The following is a 19,996-nucleotide window of genomic DNA, read 5'->3' as shown; positions in this document are numbered from 1 at the left end:
GCTTTAGTGCAGTTTGAGTAAAACTGAGTGATCTCTGAAGCCGGCGACACAGAACTCAGTTTGAATTTTAATCGTCTCGCATACACGTGAATATTCTCTTCTACTTATCCTTATCAGGGTCGTTGGGGGGCTGGAACCTGTCCCAGAGTGAGAGGCGGGGGCACACCCTGGACAGATCGCTAGTTAGTTGCAGGGACAGAGAGACCGCACTCACGATCACCAGTTAACCTCACCCCACTAACTGCACGTCTGTGGGAGGAAGGCGGAGTACCCACACAGACACAGGAGGGAGAACATGCAAACTCCACACAGACCCCGGCCTGCGACGCTGAACCAACCACCTTGCTGCGAGGCAACAGCGCTAAGCAGAAATACTTGGATAATGATACTTCCTGTAGTAACTGCAACTCATTTAAAGTGCAGTTTCAGCTTCATGATTGTATGAACTGCTCTGACCGTCTGAGCTGGCCTGTGTGTTTCTTCCTTTAAATAGTGGATCAACCACAGGTGTGTCATGTGATTTATTTCTAACGACATGAGGGAAGAATCCAGACATTTCCTGTCAGACTGCTTGTCAGTCAGCTGTCCTTCTGAGCCTGTGAAAATGGGAGGTTATGTATAAAAATGCCTGTAATTCCTAAACAGTTGAAATAAACGCCTTAAATGCATTTTAATCACATTGATGGAATACAGATGCAAAATCACACCTATTATCCTCTCCTGTGCTCTTCAAGAACAGTAAAGTAGAAATGAAAGTAAAACGTGTGATCGTTATGGATCACCAATAGCTAATTAATCATGTGAAAGGTTCAGACAAGAGTAGAAATTTCAGACGGTTTTATTCAATGCCTCAAGGAGTGAATAAAATAGGACCTTCACAGCAGGGTTGACATATAAACGCACACACATCTATGTAATTCTCTCTTAAAAATGCAGCACTGAATGAAATGAAGGTTTGACTATGGCCTTTCTTTAATACGTTCTTGTGACACCAGAGGGATTCAGTAAAACGAGGTTTAGAAAGGCGACGTCTGAACCAAGTCGTGCTTATCATCCATCAGCAGATGGCAACAGTGCAGCTCAGTCTGCGTCCCTGGCTTCCGGGAGTGGCACCGAGTAAACAGACACTAACATTCACTCGACCAAATCACACAGAGCTCCAGTGTTACCACCGAGTGATGGTGGTAACACTTAAAGTTTTAAACTCAGACCTCTGTCTGCGATAATCAGTGAGAACCATCGGCTCCACCCACGTGTCCACTTCAGTTTGATTGCTGTCCTGTAAACAGAGCACAATCTGGAACCTGTCTGTTCAAACATCCTCTATCGTGTGTTCACTTATGACTTCACAGGACAAGAGCTAGACTCTATTAATGTAGTGCCGTGTCTTTATATTTTCTATTTTGCAAGGAAAACAGGAAATTAGTTCATAAATGTATTGAAATGTGCAGACACATCAATGATAGTCAATCCAATTTTATTTATGCAGCACCAAATCACAACAACAGTCGCTTCAAGGCGCTTTATATTGTAAGGTAGACCCTACAATAATACATACAGAGAGAAAAGCCCAAGAATCATATGACCCCCTGTGAGCAAGCACTTTAGCGACAGTGGGAAGGAAAAACTCCCTTTTAACAGGAAGAAACCTCCGGCAGAACCAGGCTCAGGGAGGGGCGGGGCCATCTGCTGTGATTGGTTGGGGTGAGAGAAGGAAGACAGGATAAAGACATGCTGTGGAAGAGAGACAGAGATTAATAACAGATATGATTCAATGCAGAGAGGTCTGTTAACACATAGTGAGTGAGGTAGAAACACCCAATGCATCATGGGAATCCCCCAGCAGCCTACACCTATTGCAGCATAACTAAGGGAGGATTCAGGGTCACCTGGTCCAGCCCTAACTATATGCTTTAGCAAAAAGGAAAGTTTGAAGCCTAATCTTGAAAGTAGAGATAGTGTCTGTCTCCTGAATCCAAACTGGAAGCTGGTTCCACAGAAGAGGGGCCTGAAAACTGAAGGCTCTGCCTCCCATTCTACTTTTAAATACTCTAGGAACAACAAGTAGGCCTGCAGAGCGAGAGCGAAGTGCTCTAATAGGGTGATATGGTACTACAAGGTCATTAAGATAAGATGGGGCCTGATTATTTAAGACCTTGTATGTGAGGAGCAGGATTTTGAATCCTGGATTTAAAAGGAAGCCAAAACAGGAGAAATCTGCTCTCTCTTTCTAGTCCCTGTCAGGACTCTTGCTGCAGCATTTTGGATCAGCTGAAGGCTTTTCAGGGAGTTTTTTGGACATCCTGATAATAATGAATTACAGTCGTCCAGCCAGGAAGTAATAAATGCATGAACTAGTTTTTCAGCGTCACTCTGAGACAGGATATTTCTAACTTTAGAGATGTTGCACAAATGGAAGAAAGCAGTCTTACATATTTGTTTAATATGTGCGTTGAAGGACATGTCCTGGTCAAAAATGACTCCACGGTTCCTCACAGTGTTACTGGAGGCCAAGGTAATGCCATCCAGAGTAAGAATCTGCTTAGATACCATATTTCTAAGCTTTTCAGGGCCGAGTACAATAACCTCAGTTTGATCTGAATTAAGAAGCAGAAAGTTAGCGGCCATCCAGGTCTTTATGTCTTTAAGACATTCCTGCAGTTTAATTAATTGGTGTGTGTTATCTGGCTTCATGGACAGATAGAGCTGGGTGTCATCAGCATAGCAGTGTAAATGTATGCTATGTCTTCTAATGATGCTGCCTAAGGGAAGCATGTATAATGTAAACAGAATTGGTCCTAGCACTGAACCCTGTGGAACTCCATAATTAACCTCAGTGTGTGAAGAGGACTCTCCATTTACATGCACAAACTGGAGTCTATTAGATAGATATGATACAAACCACTGCAGTGCAGTACCTGTAATACCTACAGCATGTTCTAATCGCTCTAATAGGATATTATGGTCGACAGTATCGAGCGCTGCACTGAGGTCTAGCAGGACAAGCACAGAGATGAGTCCACTGTCAGAGGCCATAAGAAGATCATTTGTAACCTTCACTAAAGCTGTTTCTGTGCTGTGATGAGCTCTGAAACCTGACTGAAACTCTTCAAATAAACCATTCCTCTGCAGATGATCTGTTAGCTGTTTGACAACTACTCTTTCAAGGATGTTTGATATGAAAGGAAGGTTGGAGATTGGCCTATAATTAGCTAAGACTGCTGGGTCTAGAGATGCTTTTTGAGTAAAGGTTTAACTACAGCTAGCTTGAAGGCCTGTGGTACATAGCCGATTATTAGAGATAGGTTGATCATATTTAAGATTGAAGCATTAATTAATGGCAGGACTTCTTTGAGCAGTTTTGTAGGAATGGGGTCTAAAAGACACGTTGATGGTTTGGAGGAAGTAATTATTGAAGTTAACTCAGAAAGATCAATTGGAGAAAAAGAGTCTAACTTAACATCAATGGTACTAAGAGTAGCTGTAGATAATATTACATCTGTGGGATGATTACTGGTAATTTTTTCTCTAATGCTAAAAATTTTATTTGTGAAGAAGTTCATGAAGTCATTACTAGTTAACGTTAAAGGGATGGTTGGCTCAACAGAGCTCTGACTGTTTGTCAGCCTGGCTACAGAGCTGAAGAGAAACCTGGGGTTCTTATTTTCTTCAATCAGTGATGAATAGTAAGATGTTCTGGCTTTGCGGAGGGCTTTCTTATAAAGCAGCAAAATGATGATCCTCTAAATTTGTGACACGCCATTTCCTCTCCAGCTTACGAGTCATCTGCTTTAGGCTACGTGTTTGAGAATTATACCATGGAGTCAGGTACTTCTGATCTGAGACCTTAGTTTTCACAGGAGCTACAGTATCCAGAGTCGTACGTAGTGAGGAGGTGAAATTATTAACAAGATGATCGACCTCTGTTGTTAGTCAGCATTTGCTATGAGCACCTTTATTCTTCAGCACAACCTGAACTCTCTCAGGCAGCTGTCTTTAAGCAGCCTTCAGGACAACGCTCCGCATCTCTTGAGTATCACTCCAAAGTGCTTCTTTGTAGGTTGGCTACATTTTGCTCTCTCTCTGTGATCCACACTTCTTCAGGGACGCTGGCTCCCTCAGAGTGCTCCACTGTCTTTGTGTTTCCAGCTATTCTTTTATTGCATTGGAATCATCATCATTGCCAATAAGGTGATTTCCAGATGGTTTCACATGCTGGATCAAAATCTGGCTTTTCTGTTTATAACTGGGTCAAACTATGAAAGAGGCTCCACCATATTTTATACACGACTGTAGACCTTCACCTTCCCTTGTCCTCGCTCACACATATTGATGACAATTCAAAACAAACATTTCAAATTTGACTGATTCAGAAGTTTGCAGATGACACGGCCATCATGGGGTGTATCTGGGATGATCAGGAAGAGGAGTACAGAAGTCTGGTGAGGAACTTTGTCGCATGGAGTCACACAAACCACCTGCAACTCAACACCTCAAAGACTAAGGAACTGGTTGTGGACTTCGGGAGGTCCAGAGAAGGTCCACTGCCAGTTCAGATAGAGGGGGTGGAGGTGGTCAACAAGTACAAGTACCTCGGGCTGTGGGTGGACAATAAACTGGACTGGTCATGCAACACAGAGCACCTGTATAAAAAAGCCCAAAGCCGACTGTACTTCCTCAGGAGGCTGAGGTCTTTCAACATCTGCAGGAAGCTCCTGAGGATGTTTTACCAGTCGGTGGTTGCTGGAGTACTTTTCTATGCTGTGGTGTGCTGGGGGAGCAGCACAGCAAAGAAGGACTCATCCAGGCTGGAGAGACTGATCAGGAAGGCTAGCTCTGTGGTCGGCATGAAGCTGGACACTCTGGTGACAGTGGCAGAGAAAAGGACATTAAAGAAACTGATGGACATTATGAACAATGCTGTTATTCCTATTTATTCTATTTATCCCCTTCGTATATTTTATTTATATTTGTCTCTGTATTTATATATGTGTGTGTGTGTGTGTGTGTGTGTGTGTGTGTGTGTGTGTGTATATATATATATATATAACAGTTCTGTAACTGTAACTTCGGTCGTTGCTGTGCTTTTTGGAAGTCGAATTTCCCAGAGGAACCCACCCGAGGGATTAATAAAGTTCTATCTTATCTTATCTCTCTTATCTGATTAGTTATAGTGTAAGGCAAACCTCAGCCTATTCTCCCCGTTTCCCTTCGCTAAGAATGACCTCTTGATGGCCCCCCTCCAAACGAGACCATACCTTATAGTTCAACAGCAGCAGGACCGTGATCACCCCAATTCTCATGGACTTCACTTTAATTAATTAATTTTTATGGAGATTCACCTAAAGAAATGGGAATAAACGATATCATTTTAACGTTGTCCCTCGTGTGTAGACAACACTGGTTCCTCTCTTACATTAAATTCCTGTTTTATGCTTTAATGATTGATAGGTCAGTGTTTAATGGTTTAACTAACAACAACAAAGAAAACGTCTTTAAATCATCAGGCACAAGAACTGGAATGAAAATTAGGAGCCAAAAAAAACTTTGAAAGATCATCAGAAAGCTCAGGGAAATATTACTTAAGACCACTTTTTACATCCATCCATCCATCCATCCATCCATCCATCCATCCATCCATCTTCATCCGCTTTATCCGAGGCCGGGTCACGGGGGCAGCAGCCTAAGCAGAGAAGCTCAGACCTCCCTCTCCCCAGCCACCTCCTCCAGCTTATCCGGGGGAATACCAAGGCGTTCCCAGGCCAGCTGAGAGATATAATCTCTCCAGCGTGTCCTGGGTCTGCCCCGGGGCCTCCTCCCGGTGGGACATGCCTGGAACACCTCACCCAGGAGGCGCCCAGGGGGCATCCTTGTCAGATGCCCGAACCACCTCAGCTGGCTCCTTTCGATGTGGAGCAGCAGCGGCTCTACTTTGAGCCCCTCCCGGATGGCCGAACTTCTCACCCTATCTCTAAGGGAGAGGCCAGCCACCCTTCGGAGGAAGCTCATTTCTGCAGCTTGTATCCGCGATCTCGTTCTTTTGGTCACTACCCACAGCTCGTGGCCATAGGTGAGGGTAGGGACGTAGATCGACCGGTAAATTGAGAGCTTCGCTTTTACACTCAGCTCCCTCTTCACCACGACGGACCGGTGCAGCGTCTGCATCACTGCAGCCGCAGCCCCAATCCGTCTGTCGATCTCCGGCTCCCTTCTCCCATCACTCGCTAACAAGACTTGATACTTGAACTCCTCCACTTGGGGCAGGAACTCATCCCCGACTCGGAGTGGGCACTCCACCCTTTTCCGGCTGAGAACCATGGCCTCAGATTTGGAAGTGCTGATCCTCATTCCCGCTGCTTCACACTCGGCTGCGAACCGTTTCAGTGCGAGCTGGAGGCCCTCACCCGATGAAGCCAACAGAACCACATCATCCGCGAAAAGCAGAGATGAGATTCTGAGGCCACCAAAGTGAAAGCCCTCCGCCACTTGGCTGCACCTAGAAATCCTGTCCATAAAAATTATGAACAGAATCAGTGACAAAGGGCAGCCCTGGCGGAGCCCATCACCCACCGGGAACGAGTCCGATTTATTGCTGGCAATGCGAACCAAGCTCTTGCAACGGTTGTATAGGGATCGAATGGCCCGTAGCAATGGGCCAAACACCCCATACTCCCACAACACCTCCCACAGGACACCCCGAGGGAAACGGTCGAATGCCTTCTCCAAGTCCACAAAACACATGTAGACTGGTTGGGCAAACTCCCATGCACCCTCAAGTATCCTCGAGAGGATAAAGAGCTGGTCCAGTGTTCCACGACCAGGACGAAAACCGCATTGTTCCTCCTGTATCTGAGGTTCGACTAGCGGACGAACTCTCCTCTCCAGCACCCTGGCATAGACTTTCCCAGGGAGGCTGAGGAGTGTGATCCCCCTGTAGTTGGAACACACCCTCCAGTCTCCCTTCTTAAAGATGGGGACCACCATCCCGGTCTGCCAGTCCACGGGTACTGCCCCTGATCTCCACGCAACATTGCAGAGGCGTGTCAACCAGGACAGCCCTACAACGTCCAGAGCCTTCAGGAACTCGGGGCAGACCTCATCAACACCAGGGGCTCTGCCACCAAGGAGTTGTTTAACTGCCTCAGTGACCTCCCCCCCGGAAATTGGCGGGTCATTCCCCTCATCCCCAGACTCTGCTTCCTCCTCGGAAGACGCGTCAGTGGGATTAAGGAGGTCCTCGAAGTATTCCTTCCACCACCTGACAATTTTCTCAGTCGACGTCAGCAGCGCTCCGCCAGCACTATACACAGTGCAGGTAGAGCACCGCTTTCCCCTCCTGAGACGCCTGACGGTTTGCCAGAATCTCTTCAAGGCAGTCCAAAAGTCTTTTTCCATGGCCTCACCGAACTCCTCCCACACCCGAGTTTTTGCTTCAGCCACTGCCCGAGCCGCATTGCGCTTAGTCTGTCGATACCTGTTGGCTGCCTCCGGAGTCCCACAGGCTAACCAAGCCCGATAGGACTCCTTCTTCAGCCTGGTGGCTCACTTCACTTCTGGTGTCCACTATTTGGTTCGGGGATTACCACCGCGGCAGGCACCAACCACCTTACGGCCGCAGCTCAATGCAGCAGCTTCGGCAATGGAGACGCTGAACATGGTCCATTCGGACTCAATGTCCCCAGTCTCCCTCGAAATGCTGTTGAAGCTCTGCCGGAGGTGTGCGTTGAAGATCTCGCGGACTGGGGCCTCTGCTAGATGTTCCCAGCACACCCTCACTACGCGTTTAGGTGCACCGGGTCTGTCCAGCGTCCTCCCCCCGCCACCTGATCCAACTCACCACCAGGTGGTGATCAGTTGACAGCTCAGCCCCTCTCTTTACCCGAGTGTCCAGAACATATGGTGACAGGTCTGGTGATACGATTACAAAATCGATCATCGACCTGCGGCCTAGAGCGTCCTGGTGCCACGTACACTTCTGGACACTCTTATGTTCGAACAAGGTGTTCGCTATGGTCAAACTGTGATTTGCACAGAAGTCCAATAACAAAACACCGCTTGGGTTCAGATCAGGGAGGCCGTTCCTCCCAATCACGCCCCTCCAGGTCTCGCTGTCGTTACCCACGTGAGCATTGAAGTCTCCCAGCAGGACAACAGAGTCTCCAGGTGGAGCACCTTCCAGCACCCCCCACAGGGACTCTAAGAAGGCTGGGTACTCTGAACTGCCACTCGGCGCATAAGCGCAGATGACAGTCAGGACCCGTTCCCCGACCCTAAGGCGCAGGGAAAAAAACCCTCTTATCCACCGGGAAAAACCCCAACGTACCGGCAGCAAGCCGAGGGGATATTAGAATACCCACCCCAGCCCGCCGCCTCTCACCAGGGGCAACTCCAGACTGAGACAGAGTCCAGCCCCGCTCCAGGAGACTGGTTCCAGAGCCCAAGCCATGCGTAGAGGTGAGCCTGACTATATCTAGCCGGTACCTCTCAACCTCACGCTCTAACTCAGGCTCCTTGCCCACCAGAGAGGTGACATTCCATGTCCCTATTGCCAGTCTTGGTAGCCGGGGATCAGTCCGCCAGGGCCTCCGCTCCTGGCCGCCACCCGGCACACAATGCGCCTGACCCCTATGGCGCCTCCTGTGGGTGGTGGGCCTGCGGGAGAATGGGCCCATGTCTCCTCTTCAGGCTGTGCCCGGCCACCAGACGCTCGCCCTCGGGAACCCTCCCCGGGCCTGGCTCCAGGGCGGGGCCCCGGTAACCCTATCCCGGGCAGAGTAAACTGTTCCCTTGATGTTCTCTTCATAAGGGTCTTCTGAATCGCTCACAGGACCAATTTGCCATGGGAGACCCTACCAGGGGGCAAAAGCCCCCAGACAACATAGCCCCTGGGATCCCTGGGACACACAAACCCCTCCACCACGATAAGGTAGCGATTCACGGAGCAAAATTAAAGCAAAATACAAAGAACGAGGTGGGCTCAAGTCTTTTGCACAGCACTGCACATTAACCTGTGTTTCATAAAATGGGTGCACAGTGAACCATTCAAACAGCCATACAGAGCACCTACAAAGTCTGAATAAGTGAAGACACCAAATCAAATTCTCTCAAAACCATCTTTATTCTTAAGACCCAAATCACAAATTCTGCAATCATCCCCCATCAGGCAAAATCAAAATCATCAGTCCTCCAAGCTGAAAATGTCCAACAGCCGTTTGAGGAACACAATATTCTTTGTTCTTCCTTTTTTTCTGCCACAGATTCACTTTCACATCTCTCTGCACCTCCTGGTCGAATTCCCGGTTTGCATTAAACAGATGACTTAAACAAGAAGACACTCAAACACACAAGGAGAGAAGAGAAATCTGTGCCGACTGTGGATGACCGCCTCCTTCTGACCACGCTGTCCCTAAACGTGCTCATGTGTGGTTTCTTTTGGACATGAATCCAGCTAATTTAACTGTTTTTATCATTTGTTTTTTTAAATACGTCTCCATCAGATGTGGAAATACATTTGAGAGCAACACTGTATCTTTTTAACACTATGCAAAAACAATATGTTCATATTATGCTAACATCCGTAAAAAAAATCTGCAGTCTGAAAATATACATCCTTTTCCTTTGTACTGTAAAATAGCTTCTCTATGGCGCAACTCTTGCTATTGGTTGTAACTGAGAAACCTTACGAGCAACAACTCACGGGAGATATCACGGCCAACATTCACCTCCTCAGGTAAAATGAACATGTTCCTAACCAGCGGTGAGCAATGACGACGTTTACGTGCACCACAGCTCTGCGTATGTGCTCAGTGAACACAGCCAGGATACAAGATACCCAATTTATAGCCGTCCCGCAAAAAAGGAAAAAAAGAAAAGTGAAACTATGTATCAAAGTGTAAAAAAACATGTCGATTATTTTGGATTAAAGCTGCATTCATCATCCTGCTGTGAACTATTTGACTGTTGCAGATCTTTGCAAGTTTTAACTCCTTGTTTTGGTTTCACTTCCTCTTCAGTGCTTTTTTCAGTAAAACGCTCAGATAACTGATCAACATGCCAACAAAGTCATCGGGAGAACCCAGAGGAACGTGGGTAGGAGCTGTCAAAGAGCCCGGCTGCTCTCCAGCTTTTTAAGCTAAACTTTCAGGATTCATATTAGAGCGCCCACAGACTGAAATAACTTTACAGGTTTGATGATATATTACTACATCAAGGCCATCATTTGCCTCAACCATAAAACTGACAGGTTTATTGTTATGAACTGCTCGACTTTATTACATTTATGAGTGAAAGTATTACTGACAGGTTATTTATATTTTTTTTTACAGAAACCAAATAATGCCCTCCTCATTGTTTTTATCCAGGTCACTGTTTCACACTGGTTCTTCTTCATGATTATTGATTATTGTGTTTTTCAGCAGTTCTTTAACTGTGACCTGCATTAGTTTTACAGTATCTATGTGACTTTTATGATAACTGTGAGACGTCTCTACCTTCAAGTTCATTCTCTGACAACGGGGCTGGCTGCACAGACAGGCTGGCTCCATCCATCCAATCACAGGGCTAGGCTTTAGATACAGTACTGTGCAAAAGTTTTGAGCCACCCTTGCCTTTATGTTTTGCCTCCAACGAGTAAGCCTGCAACGCTCTGACTTTCATCTCTTCTTCTTCTTTGTGTTAAGCTACTCCACACTGACCTATAAACCATCGGGCAATATTCAAACTGTATGTTTAGCATGAGGGAGGTGGTCTCAGTAATCCCCTCGTTGTAGCTGAAGTCAGCAAATTGAAAAATGCAACAAACTAGAAAGTAAGGAGGAACACGGGCTGATGTGAAAGAAACTGACGGCTGTCACTGTCCTGATCACACAGTGGCTCATTTTATGCTTATGATGAGCATCCTGAACATGAAGCCACAAAGAGAATGACTGCGCTGTCGGGCAGCTTCAGAGAGGGGGTGTGGTTTCACAGAAATATCATCAGCCTGTTAAAGAAACCTTTGTTCAATCTACTGCACGCTACAAAAACACATTACACATAAAGCTGTTAATCACCTAATTTTGGACTTTCAGTGGTTAAAATCTGTGCAGCTTTCTTAGTGTCTCTTTACCTGCACAGGAAAACAGAATCATCTGCACAAACTCGGGAACTGTTATTACATTTGACAGCAGTAACAAAGTTCCAGTTTTGATTCCCAGGCCAAAATTCCCCGCTCATGAGGTAGCGGCTAATTACAGCCCAACAACTATCCTGGTGGAGGACTGGCAGGCCAAATCAAGAGCAAACACAGCTTTTTGTTTTTCGGGCTGCAAACAATAGTTGCTGCTACTTTAGCTGAATGTCTGAAAAGTTACACTGCCAAATTCCTGAGACTAGACTAAAAGTCTTTAGTTAAAAAAAGACGTGAAAGAGAGCCTAAGAACCGGGAACGTGCAACAACAAACCATGTTTACCGCATAAAAATGATGCTTTTTACATGACTTTGTTCAATCTACATGTTCTAACCAACAGAAGCACACCAAAGGGACATTGAAGTCCTGAGCTGAGATCCTGGGACTGTTGGGTTGAACATTAGATAGTCAGCCAACTTCTGATGTGTTTGTGCAGCCAGCCCCTGCTACTGAGACATGAAGACATTTATTTCATTAGAAACACAGGTGATGTTACGTTAATGAGTCTAGCTCGTTGATGTTGGATGCGCGTTCTGACAGCTTTCGTCGAAGGCTTCTTCACATAACAAAGTCTTTCGTTGGCTGCAGACGCAGGGGTGCATGTAAACGTGGCCAACCGTTACGTTTCTGAATGGCTCCGTCTCAGCGGGGCCCGGCCCGGCCCGGCCCTTCATGTCGACGGGGACCAGCCTGAGCTCGGGTGCCTCTCCCTCTGATTGTCTGTGCATTTATCTGAATCTGTACAGTTTGCGAGGTGTATATGTGTGAGGTCCGGGTCATGCAAACACTGCAGCAATTCTATTGCTTTGATAAAAAGGCATCACTTCACAGAAATGAGAAGAAACAAAATAAAATACAAGCTGCTTTGAGGAGTAGTGTGAAGCTCGAAAAAGCGAAATATAAAGAGCCGAGGTCTGTCAGATTGCAAACGGCAATACCATACTGAGGCTTTTTCAAGAAAAAAAACAAAACCAGAGGCTAAAGAACAAAGAGCTCTACTTTTCACAATCTCACCAGCCTCGTCAGTGTACCTTGGTGATGGCGAAGCATACAGTTTACTTGGCCTCCGAATGCCACAGGTCGGTCACAGTCGTGGAGTCGGACCCATGTGTTATCTGTGTGAGCGATACACCAATCAGCCACATCACTAAAACCAGTTACAGGTGAACACTGGTCTTCTCTGCTGGTAAACTCTCCCATTTACCAACCCTCCAACCGAGGCAGACAGAGGCCCACTCCAAAAACCACTGCCAGTACCCGAGTGGGACCCAGCATCTGTGCCAGTCTTATTGTTGTGGCTGATCAGTTGCTGCACAACAGCTGCACAGATGTACTGTACATTCTGTATATGTGCATGTGTGTTACTGTACTATATGCATGCCATCCTGCTCTTATTCAGACATGTAAATAACAATACGCTTCAATCAGCCATAGCCCCAACTCACCATAGCACCATGACTTCACTGTTTTAATAGAAAGCCCACGTCCACTCACGGAGACACTAAACAAACAGAAAAAATGCTGACTAATTATTTGACTTTGAGGCAACATGGCTGAGATGAAACACTGAAATCTAATGCTGGTCTTATAGTTGAAGTTCCAACCGCAGACTGAAACACAGCAAATAGGACAGCCTGTGTGTGGACCGACAGGGAGCCAATTTATACTCAACTAAGGAAGTGGAGGGAGGATGCAGTGAGGGCATTGTTCACCTGGTTTTGGCACAACATGCAGTACTGTGACACACAGACGATCCTGGCCTCAGTGCCACCGTGTGACGAGTCTCCGGCACGACGAGCGGCTCATTTTAATGCTGCTTCTGCATTCCATTCACTGTCGCTCACGTCTACATCGCAGTTTTGGTTTTGTTGTTTCGTTGTTTTGTTTCTTGTCGAAATAAAGACAAACAGAAACTTGAGCAAGATTTTTTGCACTGTACAGGTTTGAACGCACAGAACCTCTGCATTTTCAGTTAATCTGTCAGAGTTGCATATGAAATGCTTTGAGGTTGTGCTAATTAATCATTAGTCTATAAAGTATCAAAGCACCGGTCATATCATGCTGTCTGACAATAAGTCCAAAGGCAATTAACAACAAGCGAGAGACACTCTCTCAGTTTATTAGTGTCCACACTCTGATTTCATAAACACTCTTTGCTTTCAGCCAGACACAAAGATGCTTCCTGCTCATAAACAGAGAGCTGACCTTTGACTATTTCGCTGGCCCATATATGCTGCTGTAGTGCAACAGTATTTATGCAATATCCTGCAAAATGCCACATATCATTTTAAGGGTTGAGTAAGTAGACTTACTGTTAGCTGAAAGCCCAGCGTGTGTGTGTGTGTGTGTGAAGGGCCAGAGAGAAGTTGTGTTTGCAGTGTGCACTGCCACCGTGTGAAGTTTGAGGGGACTCATTACTCTAGTAGAGACACTCCAACAGACTAGTGTCCTTAGATTTGTGCGTCATGCAGACTATCGGTTTATCCTTTGACTAAAAGCATCCTGTTTAGCGCTGCCTCGTTAAGGTTCGCCTTACCTAACGAGCCACTTTCTTCCAATAGGACGGCTTCGGGAAGCCTGGCTCAGGACGAGCTCTACCGCCTGCAGCAAACGAGTGTCACAGAAGGTGCGAGAAAAACCTTTGGAAACCTCGATTTAATAGCAGTCCAAGTGCTGGGATTGTTTTTACATATATTTAGTAAATGATTTGAAACTTTGGTCATGTTTAATGGGAACAATCAGCATTGCAACATCAACTGAGAAAAGACACACAGGTCCCCTAATATTGCAAAATCCTGCTCAGGTTTCTCGCTCGGAGCGTGTCTCGAGCTGACGTTTGTTTTTCCGACAGCTCTGGAATGCAGCGTTGCAACTTAACCTCGTAATGTGCGGCTGCCGAGAGACTTGCAGACACCTGCGAGCTGCCGTCCGTTAAAGTACGCGTTTTTAACGGTCACAGTAGGATGGCGAGGCACCGGACAGACTGGACACTCACCAGATGGACGAAGGTTGATATATTAATGCGGTAAAGTGGAGCGGGTTTGCTGACGGCGTCTCGTGTCGTGGATGAGGCGAGCAGCCGAGTATTTCAACATAAAGGAAGGAATATACAACATGTGCTTGGCTTCTAACGAACAAACAAGTGTTGATAAGATTACCATGATGCAATAATGAAAACAAAAAACCTAGAGTCAAATATGAGGTGAGATGTTATATCCATGACAACAATAACAGAACAAACCAGAAAAGTCAAAAAGCTATTCACATGTACCCGCACTGTCAGGAATGGTTTCATCCAAAAATAGACCAGAGAGCTACTCTAAGGTGGAATGAAGTGACACTCAGTAGTGCTGTTAGAAGGTTCGTTGTGACGGGCTTTCTGCTGGTTCCACCCCTGAGATCACCAGGGTGCCCAGGCGCACACACACGCACGCACACACACACAGAAATCCACTGGTCAGTCCTCGAAGACCTCCAGAAACAGAGGAGGGAACAGCTCGGTGGGACACTCCACTTTCATGTGGAGGAATCGGCTGGCGTGGCAGGTGCCGATCATCCGCAGGTCTGTCACCTTCATTAGCAGCTTGGGCCAGAAATGTGCCACTTTGTGTTTGCGGTAGTTGATATAATGTTCAAAGGCCAACAGGAACTCCTCTTGGCAACGCTCGATTCGCTCCACACTAGTTAGGCCTGGACGATCTGAAGACACAAGCACACCAACAGTGTTGTTATGCAGCGTCCTGCAGAGCTGTAAAGCGTTTGTCCCTGAGGAACAGTGCTGAGAGAACCCTGATAACCTTTGGTCTTCCTTTGCTAATAGGAAGGATGGCTTACAATAGCTTAATTACAACTCACAAGGGTCTATCTATGACTGATTTGATTATGTGTTTGGGATCACTGTCATACTGGAATATGAAGATCATCCCAGTTGGATCCAAATCTGACTTAACTGGATCTCCAGCACCACTGGCTGCTGTGTGGATGCTCCCTCACCTCCTTCCACCCAGTTATTGTGTATTTGGCATATCTGAGCCTATTCCTCCTGTTTCCCTCACTTAGGCATGGCTTCTTCTTCTGTGATGAAGCCCTGTGCATGAGGAAGCAGCCTTAACACAACTGTCAAATACTGTTCTTCTTCTTTTGTCCTCGTTGTTTTTAAGGACACGCTGCACACCGCGCACAGTTTCAGTCAAAAGCTTTTTATGGAGAATCACCTGGTTGCTGTATTTGTCAATTCCTGTATTATTTGGGATGATTTGGAACAAATGTGGTGGAGGTAGGGCTCTGATCAGGTGTGTGGTTTATATAAGTAGATATATCTGTAAACATATATATATCGTTATACGTGTTACCGAGGTTATAAAAAAATACATGTAAGAAATTATAATGAAGAACTTGTGATGGAGACGGCATGAACAGGAGGTTGGATTAAATGAGCTCATGCTGCTCGTTTCTGAACATGTAAGTTATTTATAATTATTATTGTTTTGTTTGTTTGTCTGTTTTTTCTCTCTTGTTGTTCTTATACTATTTAAACATGTCCAAAATAAAGATCCAGTACAAATACATTGTGTTCATGCCTTGAATGACTCTTATGTCATTTCTGACTGAAAATGAGTTAAACACAGGCGCAGCTGTGGATACACTACAGTGTCAGTTATTATTTATTGCAGTACTCACAATTATTTTTCTTTTTTGGTACAAATAGTACGAAACAAAAAAAATTTAAAATTTAAAGATGATCAATAAACACAAATAATTAACTTTCTATCCCAAAGCGATTCGTTGCCCCAATAGCAGTGTTATCTAACCGTCAGTGGATACTGTAAAGTGTCAGGACAGATGGGTCTGCACCATAAAGCACACGAGTATTGATCTTCAATGAGAGTATTACAGAGAAATGCCAGTGGAGCCAGAAACAAGCTAACAGGCCAAAGCTCCTCACAATGATTACGGTGATTAATTGATTAAACTGTGGTTTGATATAGATTTCATGTCAAAACCAAGTATTCACACAAGCTGTGCAGCTGCAGATTCACGCTGCTGTACTTCCTAAAAATCTGTTCCCTGTAAGCCGACGTTACCAACGGTATAATAAGAACGCAGTAACGCCGCTGTGCTAAAACAGAGCGAGACCTAGAAGAGCGAGAAAGAAAACCCTTTAATAACCTCTTATGTACTCGGGTAAGTGTGCACTCTAGGCGATTACCGGATGACAGCAGGATAACAGCTTGCAGAAGAGCCACCTCAGAGTCATCCAAGTTAAAGGAGGACAGCGACACGCCAAGGTCAAAGATGGCGTCTGAGACGACGCCCAAGCCTCCGTTCTTGAGCTGACCTCGTGTCACTGCCATCTCGCCGTTGAGTGTGAGGGTCTCGCTCTCTGGATCGTAGCGAACAGCAGCCCGCAGCGACATGATCTCCATGCAACAGCCTTTCAACAGGATGATCTGGTCTTCACAAGGCAGCTGGGTTAAAGAGAAGAATGGCTTATTTAGGGACAGGTGGAACTTCCATTATGTCAAAGACTGTGAAAGATTCATATTCAATCTGAATATACAGCTTTAACCACTCAGTGACACATTCACAGTCACCCTTTCCACTCAAACAAACCTACCTCACAGAACATAGGCAGTTTTTTGGCAAAGTCCACCACTCGGGTTATGGCAGGGGTGATAATTTTTGTAAACTGACTGAAGGCTTCTATGTCCACTTTACTTCCTTCAGGTGCATTATCCGTGGACGCTTGACCAATATCCTCAGGCTGAAAGAACGAGGAGTGGACATCAGCTGGTTTCATCGCATCATTTGTTATTTATCCATCGTTTTACATGTAAATGGCTGAAAACCCGTCGTTAGACTCAACTGAACCGTGTATCTGTGTGTCTTACCTTAGCTTCCTTCACCCCCGCTGCACTCTGGTCAGAAGTATAGAATAAATTACATGTTATTTCATTAAGAAGCATTGCTTCCTCGACCTGTTGGATAATCAACAGGAATCGTGAAGTTTCAATGAAGAACCCGTGTCAAGCCAACTAAAATAAAACAAGTTAAAACTGAAGACAGATGAAAGAGTGCGCAGACAGAAAACAGGTAAAGACAGAAATAGGACACGAGTTTCCACAGCAAGACTCGGGACCACGGATCAAACGGGTCCTCGGGAACGCTCTTCATCGGATCTTTGTATGAGACCTCAATCAAATCTTTGGTCACGTTTTCAACACTTTTTGAAACAAATTGCATGAAAAACAACAGATGCGGCCATGAAAGTTTGCAGACAGATTAGGCTGTGTTCATGTTGCTGCAGGGAAAGTCTTTCCCCCCCGTTTCCCCAGTATCCTGAAAAATAAGCCTTCTTTTTTTGCCAAACCCCGCCGATCAAATAATTCTGCGATTAATGAGCGTTCCCTTTAATCGTGCCATAGAAACTCAGTATAACGCCAACAAACAGCTGACAGACTCTCAGTCCGGACAGAGTAATCAAACTTAACAGAAAAAGCAAAATTAGTCAAAAACAGAGTGAGGTGTGAAATCAAAAGCTACAAACAGAAAGAGAGGAAAATTAAACAGCACGAAAAAAAGCAAGTCATTAGTATTAGCAATTAAAAGTTGCTGCTCGGCAAAACATAAGACAAGAGTAAGATGTTCCAATATAAATTAGTGCTGCTGCGTTGAGGAAACACTTTTCTCCATCGTCCAGCTAATTCTCCCCACTCTACAAGGAGATACAAAAAAACACATGGACATATTAACATAGGGAACAGTGGAACAATGGTGGTGGTGGTGGTGGAAGAGGAGGAGACGGGGACATGAAGCGGAAGGGGGCTGGGACGGGTTGGAAGCGGGCTGAGATGGGCGGGAGGGGGAGGTAGGTGGGGGTCAGGGGGGTTGGTGGTTTGAACAGGGCACAGTAATCGATACAATCAAGGCTTTGGTGAGGAGGGAAGGAGGAGGAGGACGATGTCTCACCAGGAATTTCCGCTTCTGCTTCCAGTGGTTGCCCTGGGCGTTTGTGGCCATATGGGCTTCGGTCACCATACGGATGAGGTCCCACTCCTCTTGGGTGGGCTCCAGTCGGTCCCACGCCGTCTTCTGCAGTTCCTCCCTCCGACGGCGCTCCCGGTTCTCCTCGATTAGCTTCCGCTTGGCAAGCCGCTTGCTGTCATCCAACACCACTGGGGCAAATAAAGGGGGTCAGCAGGGGGCCAAGGGAGGCCAAGAGAGTGGACGGGAAGGAAAAGGAAAGAGGGAGAGGAGGGGGGAGGGTAGGGGGGCATAAAATGATGACTCGCTGAGGTGCAGAGTTGTTCCAACACAGAACATGACATCCCGCTGAGGTGACACTTGTTCATGCTTCATGATTGTTCTTGTGTTTTGAACCGTTTTATGTTTTGGACGTTCAGAAAATGATGCAGATACAATGTAGCAGGAGGCTTTAAGAGTCAAATGACCCACACATGAAAACAAACTTTCCATTGTATGAAAAATGTGAAAGGCACAATCAAACAAAATGTGAATATGGAGACCATTATTTGTTTTTCCATGTGGTGAAAAATCATCACTGCTTTTATTTGGAGTAAATATATTTCAGGTGATGACAAACCCTGATGAACTTTCTTTAAATCCAACTTTTCTTTGTTGATTTTGTTACTAATTCTGCACTTTCTTTATAAATGGCATTGTTTTTGTAAATAAATGTCAGAATTCTTTTTTTCCAATTGAAGAACAGCAGAAATGCAAAAGTGACATAAAAGCTATAAAGACAAGAGTCAAATATCCTGTTACTGAGGCCACTTACAGTCTGTTGCCATTCCCACTGCAATGCACTTCTTGAAGCGACATTCCTGGCACTGGTTCCTGGTCACTTTGTCAATAACACATTTGCCCTCGTACTTACAGGCGTAAGTTGGATTGAGATTCTTCTGGATTGTCCGCCTGAAGAATCCCTAGAAAACAGAAGGCGACGTGATCAGAACAGGGAGACGGCGAAGGCTGAGGCCATGTGGTCACATGGTTTACCTTGCAACCTTCACAGGTAATACAGCGATAGTGGTAGCCTGTAGCTTTGTCCCCACACACTACGCATAGCTCATCCTTGTCCAGGTAACTTGGTATGTACCCTAGAGAGAAAAGAAGGAGACAACTGGATTTGTTTTAATTTTAAAAATAAGGCAAACGAATGTCAAGTAAATTTGACGACTGCCATTCACAATGTTTGTCCAAACACATTCATTTTTTATTAGATATTAATTAAAATTGGGGCAATGTACTATTCTTTGCACAGTAGTAAAAAGATAATTGTATACACACTCACACACACACATATATGAATGAATGTGTGCATTTGCATAAAATACACACTACAGAATGATGTAACATGACTCGTTGTAGTCCTGTTAAAAACTACACCCCCCATGACTCAGCAGTGGGCACGTCTGTCGCTGGCCCATCTTCTTTATAATATTTCTTCACTTTGTTGAGATTTGCAGGGAAGTTTTCATGCACAGCTCTGACACTGAGTTGAGGTCTAGATTTTGATCAGGCACCACTCCCCCCAAGGCCTTAGCTTTAGCTTGAGTCTGGAATACTTTTGTATACAGAGACGTTCATGGTCAGCTCAGAGACTATAACGTATTCAGGATCTGTGGCTGCTAAACGAGTCCAAATCATCACTGCTCCACTGCTGTCCTCGACAGTTGCTATGCAGCATTTGTACTGCCCTGCTGTGTTTGGTTTTCTCCAAACAAGGTGCTTTATCTCCTGACATCGCTGCTTTGCAAAGTTCTTGTGGTGTTGAGGTTTGTTCCTAAGTCTAAGCCATGCTGTCA

The 19,996-nt window shown here is 45.6% G+C and overlaps 1 protein-coding gene across 4 annotated transcripts in view; it reads right to left on the bottom strand.

Annotated features, from left to right (window-relative positions):
- Positions 1-12,051: 12,051 nt before the first annotated feature.
- The window catches only part of thrb (thyroid hormone receptor beta), a 102,019-nt gene continuing 94,074 nt past the window's right edge, over positions 12,052-19,996 (bottom strand). For 2 of the 4 annotated variants that reach the window (XM_085396420.1, XM_085396418.1), the window contains 7 exons: positions 19,188-19,288; positions 18,967-19,114; positions 18,138-18,343; positions 17,060-17,146; positions 16,786-16,932; positions 16,378-16,636; positions 12,052-14,867 (listed from right to left, as the gene is read on the bottom strand). In XM_085396420.1, the coding sequence (XP_085252546.1) occupies positions 14,626-14,867; positions 16,378-16,636; positions 16,786-16,932; positions 17,060-17,146; positions 18,138-18,343; positions 18,967-19,114; positions 19,188-19,288 (1,190 nt within the window). In that variant the 3' untranslated portion in view covers positions 12,052-14,625. The remainder of the gene's footprint in view (positions 14,868-16,377; positions 16,637-16,785; positions 16,933-17,059; positions 17,147-18,137; positions 18,344-18,966; positions 19,115-19,187; positions 19,289-19,996) is intronic. The other 2 variants (XM_085396421.1, XM_085396419.1) reach the window with 1 other exon arrangement.

The sequence above is a fragment of the Rhamphochromis longiceps genome, linkage group LG22 (assembly GCF_057381845.1).
Source record: "Rhamphochromis longiceps isolate RC_006_pf linkage group LG22, R_longiceps_female_GT1.1, whole genome shotgun sequence".
Taxonomy (NCBI): Eukaryota; Metazoa; Chordata; class Actinopteri; order Cichliformes; family Cichlidae; genus Rhamphochromis; species Rhamphochromis longiceps.
Note: the sequence above shows the minus strand (reverse complement) of the source record. Positions and strands in the feature narration are given on the sequence as shown.